At 37.1% G+C, this 22,907-nt stretch overlaps 1 protein-coding gene across 2 annotated transcripts in view; it reads right to left on the bottom strand.

Annotated features, from left to right (window-relative positions):
• APOOL (apolipoprotein O like) overlaps nt 1-22,907 on the bottom strand; it is a gene marked incomplete at both ends in the record, with an annotated part of 79,656 nt that overhangs the window by 44,608 nt on the left and 12,141 nt on the right. For both annotated transcript variants that reach the window (XM_079727034.1, XM_079727035.1), the window contains one exon: nt 6,528-6,647. In XM_079727034.1, coding sequence (XP_079583160.1) covers nt 6,528-6,647 — 120 coding nt within the window. The remainder of the gene's footprint in view (nt 1-6,527; nt 6,648-22,907) is intronic.

Raw genomic sequence — 22,907 nt, 5'->3', positions numbered from 1 at the left:
AACAGATCATCCAAAATGAAAATAAATAAGGAAACACAAGCTTTAAATGATACATTAAACAAGATGGACTTAATTGATATTTATAGGACATTCCATCCAAAAACAACAGAATACACATTTTTCTGAAGTGCTCATGGCACATTCTCCAGGATAGATCATATCTTGGGTCACAAATCAAGACTTGGTAAATTTAAGAAAATTGAAATTGTATCAAGTATCTTTTCCAACCACAATGCTATGAGAATGTATATCAATTACAGGAAAAGATCTGTAAAAAATACAAACACATGGAGGCTAAACAATACACTACTTATTAACGAAGTGATCACTGAAGAAATCAAAGAGGAAATAAAAAAATACCTAGAAATAAATGACAATGGAGACACGACGACCCAAAACCTATAGGATGCAGTAAAAGCAGTTCTAAGAGGGAAGTTTATAGCAATACAATCCAACCGTAAGAAATGGGAAACATCTCGAATAAACAAGTAAACCTTGCACCTAAAGCAATTAGAGAAAGAAGAACAAAAAAAACCCCAAAGTTAGCAGAAGGATAGAAAACATAAAAATCAGATCAGAAATAAATGAAAAAGAAATGAAGGAAACGATAGCAAAGATCAATAACTAAAAGCTGGTTCTTTGAGAAGATAAACAAAATTGAGAAACCATTAGCCAGACTCATCAAGAAAAAAAGGGAGAAGACTCAAATCAATAGAATTAGAAATGAAAAAGGAGAAGTAACAACTGACACTGCAGAAATACAAAAGATCATGAGAGACTACTAAAAGCAACTCTATGCCAATAAAATGGACAACCTGGAAGAAATGGACACATTCTTAGAAATGCACAACCTGCCAAGACTGAATCAGGAAGAAATAGAAAATATGAACGGACCAATCACAAGCAATGAAATTGAAACTCTGATTAAAAATCGTCCAACAAACAAAAGCCCAAGACCAGATGGCTTCGCAGATGAATTCTGTCAAACATTTAGAGGAGACCTAACAACTATCCTTCTCAAACTCTTCCAAAATATAACAGAGGGAGGAACACTCCCAAACTCATTCTAAAAGACCACCATCACCCTGATACCACAACCAGAAAAGGATGTTACAAAGAAAGAAAACTACAGGACATTATCACTGATGAATATAAATGCAAAAATCCTCAACAAAATACTGGCAAACAGAATCCAACAGCACATTAAAAGGATCATACACCATGATCAAGTGGGGATTATTCCTGGAATGCAAGGATTCTTCAATATACGAAAATCAATCAACGTGATACACCATATTAACAAATTGAAGGAGAAAAACCATATGATCATCTCAATAGATGCAGAGAAAGCTTCTGACAAAACTCAACACTCATTTATGATAAAAACCCTGCAGGAAGTAGGCTTAGAGGGAACTTTCCTCAACATAATAAAAGCCATATATGACAAACCTGAAGCCAACATCGTCCTCAATGCTGAAAAACTGAAAGCATTTCCACTAAGATCAGGAACAAGACAAGGTTGCCCATTCTCACCACTCTTATTGAACATAGTTTTGGAAGTTTTAGCCACAGCAATCAGAGAAGAAAAGGAAATAAAAGGATCGGAAAAGAAGAAATAAAGCTGTCACTGTTTGCAGATGTCATGAAACTCTACATAGATAATCCTAAAGATGCTACCAGAAAACTACTAGAGCTAATCAATGAATTTGGTAAAGTAGCAGGATACAAAATTAATGCACAGAAATCTCTGGCATTCCTATATACTAATAATGAAAAATCTGAAAGTGAAATTAAGAAAACACTCACATTTACCATTGCAACAAAAAGAATAAAATATCTAGGAATAAACTTACTTAAGGAGACAAAAGACCTGTATGCAGAAATTTATAAGACACTGATGAAAGAAATTAAAGATGATACAAATAGATGGAGAGATATACCATGTTCTTGGATTTTAAGAATCAACATTGTAAAAATGACTCTACTACCCAAAGCAATCTACAGATTCAATGCAATCCCTATCAAGTTACCGCTGGCATTTTTCACAGAACTAGAACAAAATATTTCACAATTTGTATGGAAACACAAAATACCCCGAATAGCCAAAGCAATCTTGAGAATGAAAAATGGAGCTGGAGGAAGCAGGCTCTAAGCTACAGTAATCAAGACAGTATGGTAGGGCTTCCCTGGTGGCGCAGTGGTTGCGAGTCCGCCTGCCGAAGCAGGCGACATGGGCTCGTGTCCCAGTCCGGGAGGATCACACATGCCATGGAGAAACTAGGCCCGTGAGCCATGGCCGCTGAGCCTGCATGTACAGAGTCTGCGTTCCACAACGGGATAGGCCACAACAGTGAGAGGCCTGCATACCGCAGGAAAAAAAAAAAAAAGACAGTATGGTACTGGCACAGAAACAGAAAGATAGATCAATGGAACAGGATAGAAAGCCCAGAGATAAACCCACGCATATATGGTCACCTTACCTTTGATAAAGGGGGCAGGAATGTACAGTGGAGAAAGGACAGCCTCTTCAATAAGTGGTGCTGGGAAAACTGGACACGGACATGTAGAAGTATGAGATTAGATCACTCCCTAACACCATACAGAAACAATAGCTCAAAATGGATTAAAGACCTAAATGTAAGGCCAGACACTATCGAACTCTTAGAGGAAAACATAGGCAGAACACTCAATGACATAAATCACAGCAAGATCCTTTTTGACCCACCTCCTAGAGAAATGGAAATAAAAACAAAAATAAACAAATGGGACCTAATGAAACTTCAAAGCTCTTGCACAGCAAAGGAAACCATAAACAAGATCAAAAGACAACCCTCAGAATGGGAGAAAATATTTGCATATTAAGCAACTGACAAAGAATTAATCTCCAAAATTTATAAGCAGGTCGTGCATCTCAATAACAAAAAACAAACAACCGAATCCAAAAGTGGGCAGAAGACCTAAATAGACATTTCTCCAAAGAAGATATACAGATTGCCAACAAACACATGAAAGAATGTTCAACGTCATTAATCATTAGAGAAATGCAAATCAAAACTACAATGAGATATCATCTCACACCAGTCAGAATGGCCATCATCAAAACATCTAGAAACAATAAATGCTGGAGAGGGTGTGGAGAAAAGGGAACACTCTTGCACTGCTGGTGGGAATGTGAATTGGTACAGCCACGATGGAGAACAGTATAGAGGTTCCTTAAAAAACTACAAATAGAACTACCATATGACCCAGCAATCCCACTCCTGGGCATACACCCCGAGAAAACCATAATTCAAAAAGAGTCATGTACCAAAATGTTCTTTGCAGCTCTATTTTTTTTTTTTTTTTTTTTTTTTTTTTGCGGTATGTGGGCCTCTCACTGTCGTGGCCTCTCCCGTTGCGGAGCACAGGTTCCGGACGCGCAGGCTCAGCGGCCATGGCTCACGGGCCCAGCCGCTCCGCGGCATGTGGGATCTTCCCAGACCGGGGCATGAACCCGTATCCCCTGCATCGGCAGGCGGACTCTCAACCACTGCGCCACCAGGGAAGCCCTCTTTGCAGCTCTATTTACAACAGCCCGGAGATGGAAACAACCTAAGTGTCCATCATCGGATGAATCGATAAAGAAGATGTGGCCCATATATACAATGGAATATTACTCAGCCATAAAAAGAAACAAAATTGAGCTACTTGTAATGAGGTAGATGGACCTAGAGTCTGTCATACAGAGTGAAGTAAGTCAGAAAGAGAAAGACAAATACCATATGCTAACACATATATATGGAATTTAAGTTAAAAAATGTTATGAAGAACCTAGGGGTAAGACAGCAATAAAGACACAGACCTACTAGAGAATGGACTTGAGGATGTGGGGAGGGGGAAGTGTAAGCTGTGACAAAGTGAGAGAGTGGCATGGACACATATACACTACCAAACGTAAAACAGGTAGCTAGTGGGAAGCAGCCGCATAGCACAGGGAGATCAACTCGGTGCTTTGTGACCACCTAGAGGGGTGGGATACGGAGGGTGGGAGGGAGGGAGACGCAAGAGGGAAGAGATATGTGAACATATGTATATGTATAACTGATTCACTTTGTTGTAAAGCAGAAACTAACACACCATTGTAAAGCAATTATACTCCAATAAAGATGTAAAAAAAAAAAAGAAATCATCCTACACAGACTAGTGTCCATCTTGTTTTCAACAGGAACATAAATTATCTGCAAATCAAGATTATATTAGCCCCCTGAAGCGATTAAAACTTTAAATCAAATGATTCTTTTTACCTGTTTCTAACTATTTATTTTAATGCAAGAAATATTGTTACACACATTTTTTGATATGTACTATCTCAAGTACATCAGAAGAAAAATGAAAGCATGGAATAATTTACCCATAGTAATTGCCCATAGTCATGCTGTACTCTATTGATAAAACTAGAAAACACAGTCTAAGTATGTGTTCTCCATCTCTGAACTAGCTGCTATGAAACCATGGGATAAAAACAACAAAAGAGATTTTCAAAACAAAGACAATGGAAATGATTATATTAGATAGGAAAGAATTAAATTATTGCTATTGATATATCTTGGTATTAGTAACTTTATCTCAGACAGATACTTTCATGATGATCAGATGCAGAAGTTCATCCTGTTTACCATGGTTTAAAGCTGTACAACCAACACAGATCCTAACCAACACTGAGCTACTTCTCCTTGGGGACTGTCCCTTGAGAAAATTTCACCTCAAAGTTATAATGCTTACTGATCAGTTGATTGGGAATAATGTAACTGTTGAGGAAGAAAACTTTGGGGAAATTTTCCTTAGCTGTGTTTAGGAATCCACTTTTACCACTGGAGGTCGCTGCTACCTAAATTTCGAAACACTAAGGAGTAGGAATAGAAATTGAATTTGACCTACATGATTCTAAGTTTAATGCAGAATGTAATTTGAGCCGGAGGTAATTTTTAAAGAATAGATTACATTTTAAGGAGAACATTAGAGAGGAAATGTTTACATTGAAGTTGAAATGCATTTGAAAGCGCCCTTCTTCAATCTATTCATTCAGCATATTAACAGAGTAAAAAGCCCTTTTAGTCTTAAATTGGGTGATAGTAACAATAGCAATTTAAAGATCTCACAGGAACAATTAACCTCACTGAAAACAACTTTGAGAACACTATGGAAAATTAGGTGTCAATAGACTTCAGTCTGAATCATCCAGCTGTTGGCATACAGCCTCAGGGGCATGACTCAGACCCTAATTAGTTAAGCTATTTCCTGCTGAGACCAAACTATTAATAGTGTGTAGTACAACTAGTCAAACTATTAAAAGTGTTATTATTAGAATTATAAAAGTCTATTAGAATTGTTTGACAGGCACAGTGTTTTAAAAAATAACACCATGTATTCATCAGATGTTTGAAATATCGGAAATGACCAGCGTTCACAGATTTGATATTTCATAAGACCATTCGAATTTTCTTTTTAAAAAGAATGGATTAGAAACAAAAAAAAGCACAATGGTTCACAATTGGATAGGTTAGATTTGAGGAAAAGTTGTGTGGTTATTAGGTCAGAATGATGAAAACAATGGTACCACCATTATGACACTGACACTGGAGATGATGTTAGCACACATCTATGTTGATGCGATGATTATGAAACAGCAGTATTGTACTAGCTTACTCCACCCCTCTGCTGCTGGATAATGCTGATTGAAGGCTAAGTATTAAAATAAGGTGAATTCTATTTTGCCCAATAGCTGACTATAGTCAAAACGGTCTTATGAACTAAACCTAACAAGTGAATATTTTACTCAGCCAAATAACTAACAATGCAGAAGTAATCTCAGAACTTCATATAAAAGGTCAAGCAATGTTTTGTACATGCCACGTGACATAAATGCTTGCTGAACTACTTTAATCTATGCAGTAGTGGTAGAGTAGATTAAATATGGCCACAAATTATTTGCTGCTACTCATATTGAGAGATGGTATCTAATTCCCCTCCCATAAAAACTGGGCTGGCCTTAATGACTTGATTTAACAACAGAATGCTGTAGAAGTAACCTTCCTGGACACCTGAAGACAGGTAAGAAGCTTGGCAAATTCTGACTAAGGCCTCTTGCAACATCTTCTCTAGGAACCCTGAACTGTCCATGTAAGTTAACTGACTACCTGAGGCCAGGTGTAGATGCTTCAGTCAACATTCCCAGCTGAGCCCAGCCTTCTAGCCATCTGTGACAAGGTGCCAGCAAAGAGAATGAAGCTGTCTTGGACCCTCTAAGTCAGCCCATTCTCCTGATGAATACCACTGGGTGGCCTCTGTCAAACACCACATGCAAGAGAAGAATCAGCTGTCTGAAGTCTGATTATATTTCTGACTAACAAAATCATGAGATAGAACATTGTTGCTTTAAACCACTAAGTTTTGGGGTAGTTTGTTACACATCAATGAATAACTGGAACAACTGTTATGTAATAAAATGAGAACCCTCTGATATGAAACCACTATCAGAATTCACTTACCTTGCACCAGCCAATATAACGACCAGTTGTAGTGCGAATGGACGCAAAGCCCATTTGTAAATGACCAGGCTGCTCATCAACATATTTAGACTGGAGAGGTGGTGCAGTATATATGGGGAGCTAGAAGGAAAAAAATTCATGTCAAAAATATAAAATAGCTGAATGTCCTTTTCTGGCAGTATGGCAGAATAAGAATCCTCATCAACATTCCTACTGAAAACAACTAAAAATGCTGATAAAGTATATTTTAAATCAGCTTTTACCTTGATGTCATTTGCTGTAAAACAGATGGTTCATGGAGTATGGGATCAGGAAACAAAACCCAGAATGAGCTTGAGGTGGGCAATCTTACTGGAGAGCCTATAAAATTGGCATCTCAAGGTGCTGCATGCTCAATTTAAGGTTGAACTAGAAATAAACAGTTCACTCCAAGGAACTGTTAGCAAAACTGATTGTCTCAAAGATTGGGCACTGAGTAGAGAGGAAAGAAATATTTCCTAAGAATTGGCAATCACAAGTGAGAACTCATAATGTGCAGCATAAAACTATCTTGATAATCTAAGAAATCTCAAATTAAGTATACATTTAAGGTGCTCCCAGGCTGGTATCCCCCACAGATGCTTGGCAGAAGCAAATGAACAGCTCCTCTCTGGAGGAAGCTACCCAGACTTCAAAGATTTACAACAGATAAAGGCCCAAGAAATATGAGACCATAATTTCAAAAAATTAAAAAACACAAAGAAGCAAAATCAGAAAACACAAGGAAGCATCTGGACAAGAGCTAGCAGAAACAACAAAGAGCAGAATCAGAGCCACAAAAAATGTATATACTAGATCATACGGTATCAAATACATATATTTTTATTTTTAGAGAAATAAAAGGGGAAATTTGAGTTAAGAGCAAGAGACTACAAAAATTACCAAAGCTAATGAAAATAAAGAGAAAGAGAATTTCTAGAACTGGAAATTAAAACAAATAAAGAACTCAATTAATAAGTTTTAATAGATTGGATACAGTTTACAGTTGCTGTGAGATTTTGTGAATTAGTACACCTAAAGAATTTTTTATGCAAAGAAATGAAAAAAATATGAAAGAGATACATATGATAGAGTGAGAAATATTAATATATGTCTAATCAGAGTTCCAGAGGAAAGGAGAAAGATGGGGCAGAAGTAATATTTGAAGAGAATAGTCAAGATTTTTCCAGAACTTATGAACACTTGACAGGTTCAGAAATCTAACATATCCCAAACAGGATAAATAAAAAGTAATCCACAATTAGACAAGTCATAGTAAAACCCTATAACACCAAGGACAAAGAGGTGATATTAAAAAAAAAAGCCAGAGAGAAAAGACAGATTACCTTCAAAGGAATAAAAATTAGATAAACTTTGACTTCTCAAAAACAACACTGGAAGGCACAATATAATATCTTTAATGCACTAAAAAGAGTAACTCAATTGAGAATTATATACTCAATAGAATATCTTTTTTTCAAAAATGAGGGGAGAAGGACACAGACAGACAAAACCCAAGATAGTGTGTAACCAAATGACCCTCAGTGGGAAATTTTAAAAAATGTACTTAGGGCAGAAGAAAAATATTCCCATTGAGAAGGTCTGTGATGGAAGAAGGAATGATTAGCAAAGAAAGTGGTAAATACGTGGGTAAAACTAAAACAATGAATATATAAAATAATAATTTTTATGCATGTGTTTAAAAAATAGAACTACATCCCTGAGTGTCAATATAGTATAAGTTAGGAAGGGATGTCAGAAATTAAAATGTTCTCGGTCCTTAATATGGTTTGGACAGAGGGTAAATATACTGATGAGACTTGAAATGAATGCAGGTTAAAATTTCTAGGGTGACCAATAAAAGAAAATAAAAAGAAGGCAGAATTAATAAACTGTTATAGAAAAAAAAGAGCAAAAATAAAGCAAAGAAAGGAAATAACAGAAGAGGTAAGAAAAACAAAAAACACAAAAACTTGGTAGAAATGATTCCAAAGATATTAAAAATTATAATAGATGGAAATGGATAAAATGATCTAGTTGAAAGCCAAAGATGATGAGACTGCATTTACAAAATACAGCCACCATTTTGTTTATGAGACATTGTTAAAACAACTATTTAGAAAGGTTAGGGGGAAAAAAGGAATAAAAAATACATATTGGGCAAATAGTCACCAAAAGAAAGCTACTATAAGCTATATTAATATTAGACAAAACAGACTTTGAGACAAAAATCATTACTAGAGATCAAGTGCCTATATTAAGACAAAAAGTTTAAATAATGAGAGAGTACATTCTTAAACTTGTATGCATCTATTAATATATTCTCAAAATACATGAAACAAGGGGAAATAGACAAATTCACCATCATAGAGGAAGTTTAACTTATTCTCCATTATGGTTGATCAAAAAGCAGATTAAAAATAAAAACTAATAGTAACGAGCAAAAGTGGGCAAACTATAGCCCATGGACTAGTCACCAGTTTATGTAAATCAAGTTTTATTGGGTCACCAGCTATACTCATTCATTAACGTATTGTCTATGGCTGCTTTTGTGCTACAACAGCAGTTGAGACGATGTGACAGAGTTGCATGTTTAAAATATTTACTATAGGGCTTTTAAAGAAAAACTCTATTGACTCCTGATACAGAAAAATATAATCAACAATCTCACGGACATATATAGCACAGTGCATTGAACAACTGCAAAATACATAATATTTTCAAGCACAAATGGAAATGTATAAAAAACTGACTGCACCCTGGACCATTTCAGGAACTGAAAGACTTAGGAAATCTCAAAGGACTAATATACAGAATATGTTCTCTTAACACAAAACTTCCACAGCTAAGTCATACTTACTAGTAACAGAATGAATGTTTTCTCCTTTACATCAGAAACATACAAAATGCCACTCTCACCACTTCTATTCAACATTTTACTGGAGGTTCTAGTCAGTGCATTCAGAAAAGAAAAAGAAATAGAAGACACTAAATTGGAAAGGAATAAATAAAACTATCTCTATTCACAGATGACATGATCTTGTATATAGAAAATCCTAAGGAACCCCCATAACCCCTACTACAACAAATAAACAAATTCTGTAAGGTTGCAGGGTAAAAGATCAATATACAAAAGTCAATTGTATTTTTATACACTAGCAATAAGTGATCTAAAAATGAAATTAAGAAAGCAATTCCATCTAAAATAGCATCAAAAAATAAAATACTTAGGAATAAATTCAACAAAGAAGTGTAAGACTTGTACACTGAAAACTACAAAAATGTTGAAAGAAAGAGAGAAGATGTAAATAAATGGAAAGACATCACAGACATCCCATGTTCTTGGATTAGAAGGCTAAATATTACTAGAATGGCAATATTTCCCAAATTGATCCACGGATTTGAAGGAAGCACTATGAAAATCCTGCTTGCCTTTCCCCCTCCCATAAAATGAAAATTTGATGCTAAAATTCATACAGATGTGAAAGGGAAACAGAATAGCCAAAACAATCTTGAAAAAGAAGAACAAAATTGGAGGACACATACTCCTCAATTTCAAAACTTGTTACAAAATAATAGTATGGTATTGTTATAAGGATAGATATATAGATAAATGGAATAGAATTTTGAGTCTAGAAATGAACCCATGCATTTATGGTCAACTGATTTTCAACAAGGTAACGAAGAAAATTCAATGGAGAAAGAATAGTATTTTCAACAAACAGTACATGGACAACTGGATATTCACATACCAAAGAAAGAAGTTGGACCCCTACCTCATGCCACATACAAAATATTAACTCAAAATGGATCTCAGAACTAAATATAAGAGCTAAAATTATACAACTCTTAGAAGAAAACATAAAGGTAAATCTTCATGACTTTGGGTTAAGCAATGATTTCTTATATACAACATCAGAAGCACTAGCAACAAAAGCAAAAAATAAATAAATAAATTGGACTTAATCAAAATTAAAAACTTGTGCTGCAAATGATACCATCAATATAGTAAAAGGACAACCCATGGACAATACTTACAAATCATGTATCTCATAAAGAACTTGTAGCTGGAATATATAAAGAACACTTGCAATTCAACAATAAAAAGATGAATTACCCAATTTAAAAAAATGACAAAGAATTTGAATAGACATTTCTCCAAAGATGTACAAATTACCAGTAAGCACATGAAAAAATGTTTGATATCATTACTTATTAGGGAAATGCAAATCAAAACTCCAATGAAGTATCATTTCACACCCACTAGGATTGCTATAACCAAAAAAGAGAGACAATAAGGGTTGGTAAAGATGTGGAGAAACTGGAACCTTCATACACTACTGGTGAGACTGTAAATGGTGTAGTTGCTTTGGAAAACAGCTTGGCAGTTCCTCAAAAGGTTAAAGATACAGTTGCCATATGGACCAGAAGTTCCACTCCTAGGTCTATACCCAAGAGAAATGAAAACATATGTTGACACAAAACTTACACAACAAAGTTCATAGAAGTATCAGCCATAATAGCCCCAAAGTGGAAATAACCCTAATGTCCATCAATTGATACATGGATAAACACCTGCTGTATTTACAGAATGAACTATTATTAAGCAATAAAAGGAAATGTCATACAAATACATTCTATAACATGGATGAAACTTGAAAACATTTTGGTAATTGAAAGAAGTCAGTCACAAAAGGCCACGTATTATATGATTCTATTTATATGCAATGTCTAGCATAGGCATATCCACAGAGAAAGTAAGCAGATTAGTGGTTACCAGGGCCTTAGGAGAGACTGAAATCGAAGTGATGATAATGGGTATTGGCTTTCTTTCTTTCTTTCTTTTTTTCTCTTGGAGGGGCTTTCTTTTTGTAGTGATGAATTTTTTTCTAAAATTAGCAGTAATGGGCTTTCCAAGATGGCAGAAGAGTAAGAGGACGTGAAGTTCATCTCTACCCACAAACACATCAAGAATACATCTACAGATGGAACAATTTTCACAGAGCACCTGCTGAACACTGGCAGAGGACCTCGGACATATAAAAGGAGAAGATCCCACGTAACCAGCTAGGACGAAAGAAAGAAGAAAGGAAAAGGAAGAGGAGAGGAAGCAGGTTGTGACCTGCACCCCTGGCGGGGAGCTGAATATGAGAAGACGTTCTCATGTCTGTGGAAGCCCCCTCATGAGCGAGGAGATCAGCTGGGACAGAAGGGGAGCTTCGGGAGCTTGGAGGGGAGCCCAGCAACTGGTTGTGGCAGACAAGACAGTCAGACCTACACAGAGGGTCTGTGCCAGAGCACTGCACACCCCAGCCTGAGACAGATGTCTGCTGGTGCACACAGGGGCTGCATGCTGGAACATGGGATTTGGAAAGCAGACCACGGGAGGGGGCTCCTGCTGCCTGTGAGGAGACAGCCTTAGGGGACAGGAGTGAGGAGCTCCGCAATCAGGAATGCTCATGGAGGAAGCCAGGACCACCACAGAAGCAATGTGCCTGTGTTGAGTGATGTGCCGTGGGTGGGGCCCCCATTGCAGCCTTTCTCCTCAAGTTCCAGCCCATGCCTCTATGAGCACTTGGGAGGGCTCCCACCGGAGCTGGCACATGTGCCCCTGCAATCGTCTCCCCTGCCCCCTCCACCTCCCTGCCTGGGCAACCTGCTTGCCCCAGTCACTGCCTGATGGGCTCACGCGTTCCAATTGCTACCCCAGAGCCCTGCCACCAGGGTGGCTTGCTCGCCCCAATTGATGCCTTGGCTCCTTCCTGCCTGATGGGCTCGTGTACTCTAGCAACCTCTGGAGCAGACACCAGTGGGAGGAACACATGCAGAGGTGGGGCTGAAACCATAGCTGAGCCCCAGGGGTCGTGGGACTAAGGAAGAAGAGCTGAGATCTCTCTTTGCACTGTGTCAACCACGGAGTTACACCTCCACTGATGGCCTCCTAAATTCAGTGCCTGCAAAACATCCAAAAGGACAACAAGTGCTCCTGTAGCTGGGACGGGTCTGGCTTTAGCAGCTGTGGGCTATGTGGGCACGTACACGTGGGGATTGGGCCAGGTCAGAATCTGAGCTGCCTCCATAGCTCCCACAGCAGGTCCAGGTGCATGACTACTGCAGTCCTGGGACCTGACCTCAGTGGATCTGTGCGAGTGACCAGGTGAAAACAATGCTTGAGAGTCACTACAGCCAAGTGCTCGCATACCCACAGTTAAGGTGGGACCAACAGCAGTGCCAACAACAGTGTACTTTGTGAGCCCACACAATGGACGAAAGGGGACACAACGGAGCACATTCACAGGTGAACAGCTCCAGAGAAGGAATACACATTGGCTTCTCTCCCAGTGGGAGTGCTCCAATCCCACCCACTTTGCACCGCAGATGAGAAACACAGCTAAGATCTGGAGACATCTACTCCAACAATTAGGGAGCAGACCCTGCCCCTGACAGGGCAGTGACAACCACAGAACAAAGGGGAGGCCTTCTCAATATCCAGGGCAGGCTCCGGTCACCACACCACCAGTCAAATCACCTATCAAGGGGATAAAAGCACAAGCCTCAGGACCAAGCTCACCCACTAGGGGGCAGACAATAGAAGCAACAGGAATTACAATCCTGCAGCCTGCAGAAAGGAGACCACAACACAGTAAGTTTGACAAAATGAGATGACAAATATGCTGCAGATAAAGGAGCAAGATAAAAACCGACAAGAACAACTAAATGGAGAGGTAATAGGCAATCTATCTAAAAAGGAATTCAGAGTAATGATACTAAAGATGATCCAAGATCTCAGAAAAAGAATGAAGGCACAGATTAAGAAGATACAAAAAATGTTTAAGAAAGACATAGAAGAACTAAAGAACAAACAAACAGAAATGAAAAATACAATTACTGAAATGAAAAATACAGTAGAAGGAATCAATATCAGAATAACTGAGGCAAAAGAAGGGAAAGGGCGCTGGAAGGCACAATGGTGGAAATCACTGCCACAGAACAGAATAAAGAAAAAAGAACAAAAGGAAATGAGGACAGTCTTAGAGACCTCTGGGACAACATTAAATGCACCAATGTTCGAATTATAGGGGCCCCAGAAGAAGAAAAAGGGCCAGAGAAAATATTTGAAGAGATTATAGTCAAAAACTTCCCTAACATGGGAAAGGAAATAGTCACCCAAGTCCAGGAAATGCAGAGTCACATACCGGATAAACCCAAGGAGGACCATAACGAGGCACATATTACTCAAAATAACAAAAATTAAATACAAAGAAAAATATTAAAAGCAGCAAGGAAAAAGCAAAAAATAACACACAAGGGAATCCCCACAAGGTTATCAGCTGATGTTTCAGCAGAAACTCTGTAGGCCAGAAGGGAGGGGCAGGATATATTTCAAGTGATGAAAGGGAAAAACCTACAACCAAGAATATTCTACCCAGCAAGGCTCTTGGTCAGTTTTGAAGGAGAAATCAAAAGCTTTACAGACAAGCAAAAGCTAAGAGAGTTCAGCACCACCAAACCAGCTATACAACAAATGCAAAAGGAACTTCTCTAGGCAGAGGGAAAAAAAAAGAGGCCACAACTAGAAACAGGGATTACAAATGGGAAAGCTCACTGGTAAAGGCAACCATACAGTAAAAGGAGGAAATCATCCTTACACAAATATGATATCAAAATGAGCAACTGTGAGAAGAGAATACAAATGCAGGAAATGGGAATTGTATTTGAAATTAAGAGACCACCAACTTAAAACAACCTTCTCTATATAGGTTGTGTTATCAAAACCTCATGGGAAATGTAAACCAGAAAACTACAATAGATATACACACAAAAAAGATAAGTACACAACACTAAAGATGGTCATCAAACCGCAAGAGAAGAGAACAAAAGAGAAAGGGAAGAAAAAAGACCAAAAAAACCCAAACCCAAAACAATTAAAAAAATGGCAGTAGGAACATACATATCCATAATTACCTTAAATGTAAATGGATTAAAAGCTTCAACCCAAAGACACAGACTGGATGAATGGATACATAAACAATCCCTGTATATAGGCTGTCTACAAGACACCCACTTCAAACCTAGGGACACATACAGACTGAAAGCGAGCGGATGGAAAAAGATATTCCATGCAAATGGAAATCAAAAGAAAGCTAGGGTAGCAATACTCGTATCAGAAAATACAGACTTTAAAACAAAGACTATTACAAGGGACAAGGAAGGACACTACATAATGATCAAGGGATCAATCCAAGAAGAAGATATAACAATTGTAAATATATATGCACCCAACATAGGAGCACCTCAATATATAGGGCAAAGGATAACAGCCATAAAAGGGGAAATCGACAGTAAAACAATAATAGTGGGGGACTTTAGCACCCCACTTACATGAATGGACAGATCATCCAGACAGAAAATAAATAAGGAAACACAAGCCTTAAATGACACATTAGACCAGATAGACTTAACTGATATTTATAAGACATTCCATTCAAAAGCAGCAGAATACACTTTCTTCCCAAGTGCACAGGAATGTTCTCCAGGATAGATCACATCATGGGTCACAAATTGAGCCTTGGTAAATTTAAGAAAACTGAAATCATATCAAGCATCTTTTCTGACCACAACACTATGAGATTAGAAATCAATTACAGGAAAAACTGTAAAAAATGTAAACACATGGAGGCTAAAGAATATCTTACTAAATAACCAATGGATGACTGAAGAAAGCAAAGAGGAAATAAAAAAATACCTAGAAAAAAATGACAATGAAAACATGACGACCCAAAACCTTATGGGATGCAGCAAAAGCAGTTCTAAGAGGGAAGTTTATAGCAATACAATCTTATCTCAAGAAACAAGATAAACAAAAATCTCAAATAAACAATCTGTCCTTACACCTAAAGCAACTAAAGGAAGGAGAAGTTACAAAACCTGAAGTTAGTAGAAGGAAAGAAATAATAAAGATCAGAGGAGAAATAAATGAAATAGAGATGAAGAAAACAAAGATCAATGAAACTAAAGGCTTGTTCTTTGAGGAGATACACAAAATTGATAAAGCTTTAGCCAGACTAATCAAGAAAAAAAGAGAGAGGACTCAAATCAAAAAAATTAGAAATGAAAAGGAGAAGTTACAAGTGACAGCACAGAAACACAAAGGGCCATGAGACTACTACAAGCAACTATATGCCAATAAAATGGACAACTTAGAAGAAATGGACAAATTCTTAGAAAGGTACAATCTTCCAAGACTGAACAAGGAAGAAATTGAAAATATGAAAAGACCAATCCCAAGTACTGAAATTGAAACTGTGATTAAGTATCTTCCAACAAACAAATGTCCAGGACCTGATGGCTTCACAGGTGAATTCTATCAAACATCTAGAGAAGATTTAACACCCACTCCTCTGAAACTCTTCCAAAAAATTGGAGGAAGGAACATACCCAAGCTCATTCTACAAGGCCACCACCACCGTGATACCAAAACCAACAATGGTAACACAAAAAAAGAAAATTACAGGCCAATATCACTGATGAACATAGATGCAAAAATCCTCAAGAAAATACTACCAAACCAAAACCAACCACACATTAAAAAGATTATACACCATGATCAAGTGGGATTTATCCCAGGGATGCAAGGATTCTTCAACACACACAAATCAATCAATGTGATGCACCCTATTAACAAATTGAAGAAGAAAATACATATGATCAACTCAATAGATGCAGAAAAAGCTTTTGACAATATTTAACACCCATTTATGATAAAAACTCTCCAGAAAGTGGGCATAGAGGGAACCTACCTCAATATAATAAAGGTCATACATGACAAACCCACAGCAAACATCATTCTCAATGGTGAAAAACTGAAAGCATTTCCTCTAAGATCAGGAACAAGAGAGGATGTGCACTCTCGCTTTCATTCAACATAGTTTTGGAAGTCCTAGCCATGGCAATCAGAGAAGAAAAACAAATAAAAAGAATCTGAATTGGAAAAGAAGTAAAACTACTTCTGGAGATGATAGGATTTTGTACATAGAAAACCCTAAAGATGCTACCAGAAAACTACTAGAGTTCATCAGTGAATGTGGTAAAGTTGCAGGATACAAAATTAATATACAGAAATCTCTTGCATTCTTACACACTAACAATGAAAGTTCAGAAAGAGAAATTAAGGAAACAATCACATTTACCATTGCATCAGAAAAAATAAAATACCTAGGAATATGGGCTTCCCTGGTGGCACAGTGGTTGAGAGTCTGACTGCCGATGCAGGCGACACGGGTTCGTGCCCTGGTCCAGGAGGATCCCACGTGCCATGGAGCGGGTGGGCCCATGAGCCATGGCCGCTGGGCCTGTGCATCCAGAGCCTGTGCTCCGCAATGGGAGAGGCCACAACAGTGCGAGGCCCGCATACCACACACACAAAAAAATATCTAGGAATAAACCTACCTAAGGAGGCAAAAGACCTGTACTTAGAAAACTATAAGATACTGGTGAAAGAAATAAAAGATAACACAAACTGATGGAGAGGTAGACCATGTTCCTGGAATGGAAGAATCAATATTGGGAAATGACTATACTACCCAAAGCAATGTACAGATTCAATGCAATCCCAATCAAATTACCAAGGGCATTTTTCACGGAACTAGAACAAAAAAATTTACAATTTGTATGGAAACAAAAAAGACCCCGAATAGCCAAAGCAATCCTGAGGAAAACAGACATAGCTGGAGGAATCAGGCTCCCTGACTTCAGACTATACTACAAAACTACAGTAATCAAGACAGTATGGTACTGGCATAAAAACAGAAGTATAGATCAGTGGAACAGGATAGAAAGCTGCGAGATAAACCCACGCACCTATCATCACCTAATCTATGACAAAGGAGGCAAGAATACACAATGGAGGAAAGACAGCCTCTTCAATAAGTGGTGCTGGGAAGACTGGACAGCTACATGTAAACAAATGAAATAAGAATGCTCCCTAATACCATACACAAAAATAAACTCAAAATGTATTAAAGACCTAAATGTAAGGCCAGATACTATAAAACTCCTAGAGAAAAATATAGGCAGAACACTCTGACATAAATCGCAGCAGTATCATTTTGGTTCCACCTCCTAGAGTAATGAAAATAAAAACAAAAGTGAACAAATGGGACCTAATTAAACTTAAAACCTTTTGCATAGCAAAGGAAAGCATAAACAAAACAAAAAGGCAACCCTCAGAATGGGAGAAAATATTTGCAAATGAAGCAACCAACAAGGGATTAATCTCCAAAATATACAAACAGTTCATGGAGCTCAATATCAAAAAGACAAACACCCTATCAAAAAATGGGTGGAAGATATAAATCGATATCTTTCCAAAGAAGAGATACATATGGCTAAAATGCACATGAAAAAATGTTCAACATCACTAATTATTAGAGAAATGGAAATGAAAACTACAATGAGGTATCACCTCACAGTGGTTAGAATGGCCATCATCATAAAACCTACAAACAATAAATGCTGGAGAGGGTGTGGAGTAAAGGGAACCATCCTACACTATTGGTGGGAATGTAAATTGGTATAGACACTCTGGGGAACAGTCGGGAGGCTCTTTAAAAAACTAAAATAGAGCTACCATATGATCCAGTGACCTCACTCCTGGGTGTATATCTGAAGAAAAACATAATTTGAAACGATACCTGCACCCCAATGTTCATTGCAGCACTATTTACAATAGCCAGAACATGGAAGCAACCTAAATGTCAATCAACAGAGGAATGGATAAAGAAGATGTGGTACATATATACAATGGAATATTAGTCAGCCATTAAAAAGAACAAAATTTGCAACCACATTTGCAACAACATGGATGGACCTGGAGATTTCATACTGAGAGAAGTAAGTCAGACAAAGAAAGACAAGTATCATATGATATCACTTATATGTGGAATCTATAAAAAGGTATAAATGAACTTATCTACAAAACAGAAATAGAGTTACAGATGTAGAAAACAATTTTATGGTTACCAGTGGGCAAGGGGTGGGGGAGGGATAAATTGGGAGATTGGGATTGACATATACACGCTACTGTATGTAAAGTAGGTAACCAATAAGGACCTACTGCACAGCACAGAGAACTCTACTCAATAGTCTGTAATGGCCTATATGGGAAAGGAATCTAAAAAAGAGTGGATATATGTATATGTATAATTGATTCACTTTGCTGTACACTTGAAATTAACACAACATGGTAAATCAATCATACTCCAATAAAATTAAAAAAAAATAAAATTAGCAGTAATGATTGCACAACTCTAAATATACTAAAACCCAACTAATTGTAAGAAAAGAAAAACAACTAAAACATGAATAAATGCTTGTGACTTTTTGTTAGGCAAAAATGTCTTAGACATGACAGCAAAATAATAATCCATAAATTCAAAAATGGATAAATTTGAATTTATAAAATTAAAATTTTCTGTTCCTCAAAAGACACTTTTAAAAGGAGGTAATGTGTGCAGAACAATGATTCCCCACCCAAAGACATTTATGTCTTAATCTATGGAAGCCATGAATATGTTATGTTACAATGGCAAAGTGGAGTTAAGGTTTCATATGTAATTAACATTAATCAGGTGACCTTAAGATAGGAAGATTTTCTTGGATTATCTGGGTGGGTTCAAAGTAATCATAAGACATTAAAAGTAGAAGAGGGAGGTGGAATGGTAATGCCAGGAGAAGATGTGACTACAGAAGCATAGTCAGAGTGATGTGACACGAGAATGACTTACACTACTTTTCCTGGCTTTGAAAATGGAGGAATTGGACCACCAACCAAGGAAAGTGGGCCAGTCTCTACAAGATGATAAAATGAAGGAAATGGATTTTCTCAACAGCCTTCAGAAAGAAATGCAACCCTGCCAACATCTTGACTTTAGCCCAGTGTACATATGTTAGAATTCTAATTTAACAGAAACTATAATAAAATTTTGCTGTTTAAAATCACTAATTTTATGGTAGTTTGTTACAGAAGCAATGAAAAAGTAATACAGAAGGAAGAGATAAGCCACAGTTTGGGAGAAAATATTTGCAAAACACATACCTGATATAGGGCTGAAAATCCAGAATATATAAAAAGCTTTCAAAGCTCAATAATAACAAAACAAACAACCTAATAAAAATGGGCCAAACATTTTAACAGACTCTTCACCAAAGAAGAATAGCAAATAAACACAGGAAAAGATGCTCAACATAATTAGTCATTAGAAAAATACAAGTTAAATGTACAATGCTATACCTATACATAACCACTAAAATGACTAATATATAAAATGATGTTCAACTTCATTAATAACATGGAAATGCAAATGAAAACCACAACGAGATAACATTTCAACTTCAACTGTTTGGCAAATTAAAGTCTGACAATATCAAGTGCTGGCAAGAATGCGGAGCAACCTCAACATCTATGTACTGCTTATGGGAATGTAAATTGGTACATATACTTTGAAAAACAATTTGGCATACTATAGCAAATATGAAAATGATACATATTGTATGACTCAGTGGTTCCACTCCTAGGTATATTTAGAGAAATGATTGTAATTGTGTACCTAGAGATATGTACAATAATGTTCACAGCAACTTTTTAATTGCAAAAATCTGGAAACACCTCAAATGTCTGTCAGCAGTAGAATGGATAATTAAACTGGGATATATCCACAAAATGAAATACTATAAATTAGGGGACATATATAAATCACAGCTACATGGAAAAATCTGGATGGATTTCAGGAATTTGAGCATAAAAAAGTATTTGTAGATCAAAAAAGGTAAAATATAGAAAATTATATGCAGGTATATTTCTATCAATATATAGCTCAAAAACTTACAAAACCGAAAACATTGTTTAGTAATACAGACATATAAGGTGAAGTTAAAAAATTAAGAAAGGGAACAATAATCAAAATTCAGGGTAGGGTAGTGGTTATCTCTGAATGGATAGGGAATGGGATGAGAACCAGGGGATTTTATTTTGTTTTTCCTTTAAACTGGGTGGTAGGTAGGTATATGGTTGCTCATCATGTTATTATTTTTATACCTTTCATAAACTGATTAAACAGTCTTTTGGTTCTAATCCATATTTAATAAATACAAATATAAAACATAAAAGAATTATGAAAAATTTAATGAGGTAAGGACTTATTTCCTTCATTTTTTTTTCTTACTTTATGTTCAGGGTATAGTACCTTTCTATAAGGTTTGGTAAAGACATATTTGGGGAGAATCAAGTTTACAAATCAACAGCAAGGGAACTAGATTATTAATAGCTTCAGATGTGATCTTCTACCAGCAACAAACATGAAACAGTGTAGGTTTGGTAAAACCTTAACAGTAATGGGTCACAAAAGTCTTGTTTTTACCATTAGATAAATGACCCTTTGCTACCTGTACCAGGATTAAAGTGTTTATCTTTCCAGACTAATACTTGAAGTTTAAATTCCCCACATTGGCAACTATGTGTAGTTAGAAGGTCAGAGGTTCAATTTTATATTAAAGGTGCACTACATGCATAAAAAGCAGGCACACAGCAAGTAAGGAAGTTCCCCAACTCCTCAAGGAAGAATGCATGTGGATGCATGGGTGTTAAAGTAGATAACATTTGTCCATTATGTCCCCATCCTCTCTATTCTTTATGCTCCTCAATTCCAAACTTTATGAGTCATTTAGTGTTCTTGTTCTCTCTTCTATCCTAATCAAAACCTACTGATTCTTCATTTATACCCTAGTATAAATTAGATTAACAGTTTAAAGAACAGGCTTGTTATTTGTGGTCTACTGTAAGCAAAATTTTGGATATGTACTTTTCTAGGAAGAGCATCCGAAGTTTTCGTCAGATTCTCAAAGGGGTCAAAATGGTTAAGAACCAGTGCTTTAAAGTATTTTCCTTCTTAGATATGGGCATTCAAGCACACTTGAAAGGTTTATGATAAAAGTATTTATTAAAATGGTAAACAAAATTGACAAACTCTTATACAGACTAATTAAAAAAAGAATAGATTCAAATAAATAAAATTAGAAATGAAAGATAAGACATTACAGTGGATGCCTCAGAAACAAAAAGGATAATAAAGGATTATTATGAATAAGTATATGCCAACGATTGGATAACTTAGAAGAAATTGATAACTTCCTAGAAACTAACAACTTACCAAGACTGAATCAAGAAGAAATAGAAAGCCTGAACAGACCAATAACCAACAAGGAGATTGAATCAGTAATCAAAAACCCCTCAACAAAGAAGAACCCAAGGTCAGATGGCTTCATGGGTGAATTAAACATTCGAAGAATACCAGTTCTTCTTAAACTCTCCCAAAAAATAGAAGAGGGAACACTTCCAAATTCATTTGATGGTGTCACTCTGATATTAAAGCGAGACAAAGGCACTACAGGAAAAGAAAACTACAAGCCAATATCCCTAATGAACACAGATGCAAAAGTCCTCAATAAAGTAATAGCAAACTAAATTCAACAGCATATTAACAGGATTATACAACAGGAACAAGTGGACTGTATCCCTCAGATGCAAGGATGATTCACCATATGTGTATCAATGTGACACACCACATTAACAGAATAAAAGATGAAAACCACATTTGTGATCACCTCAATAGATACAGAAAAAGCATTTTACAAAATTAAAAATCCATTCATGAGAAAAAGCTCTCAACAAAATAGGTATAGAAGGAACCTAACTCAATAAACATCATATATGAAAAGCCCAGAGCTAACATCAAAATCAATTGGAAAAACTGAAAACTTATTCTCTAAATCCAGTACAAGTCAAGGGTGTCCACATCTGAAACTTCCATTTAACATAGTATTGGAGAGACTTTGGAAGATGGCGGAAGAGTAAGACGCGGAGATCACCTTCCTCCCCACAGATACATCAGAAATTCATCTACACGTGGAACAACTCCTACAGAACACCTACTGAACGCTGACAGAAGACCTCAGACCCCCCAAAAGGCAAGAAACTCCCCACATACCTGGGTAGGGCAAAAGAAAAAAAGAATAAACAGAGACAATAGGATAGGGATGGGACCTGCACCAGAGGGAGGGAGCCGTGAAGGAGGGAAGGTTTCTATACATTACAAGCCCCTTCGTGGGCGGAGACTGCAGGTGGCGGAGGGGGAAAGCTTCGGAGTAGTGGAGGAGAGCACAGCAACAGGGGTGTGGAGGGCAAAGCGGAGAGATTCTGGCACAGAGGATCGGTGCCCTCAGGCACACACCAGCCCGAGAGGCTTGTCTGCTGGGCCGCCGGGGCGGGCGGGGCTGGGAGCTGAGGCTCGGGTATCGGCTTTCAGT

Source organism: Hyperoodon ampullatus (genome assembly GCF_949752795.1).
Source record: "Hyperoodon ampullatus genome assembly, chromosome: X".
NCBI classification, from domain to species: domain Eukaryota; kingdom Metazoa; phylum Chordata; class Mammalia; order Artiodactyla; family Ziphiidae; genus Hyperoodon; species Hyperoodon ampullatus.
Note: the sequence above shows the minus strand (reverse complement) of the source record. Positions and strands in the feature narration are given on the sequence as shown.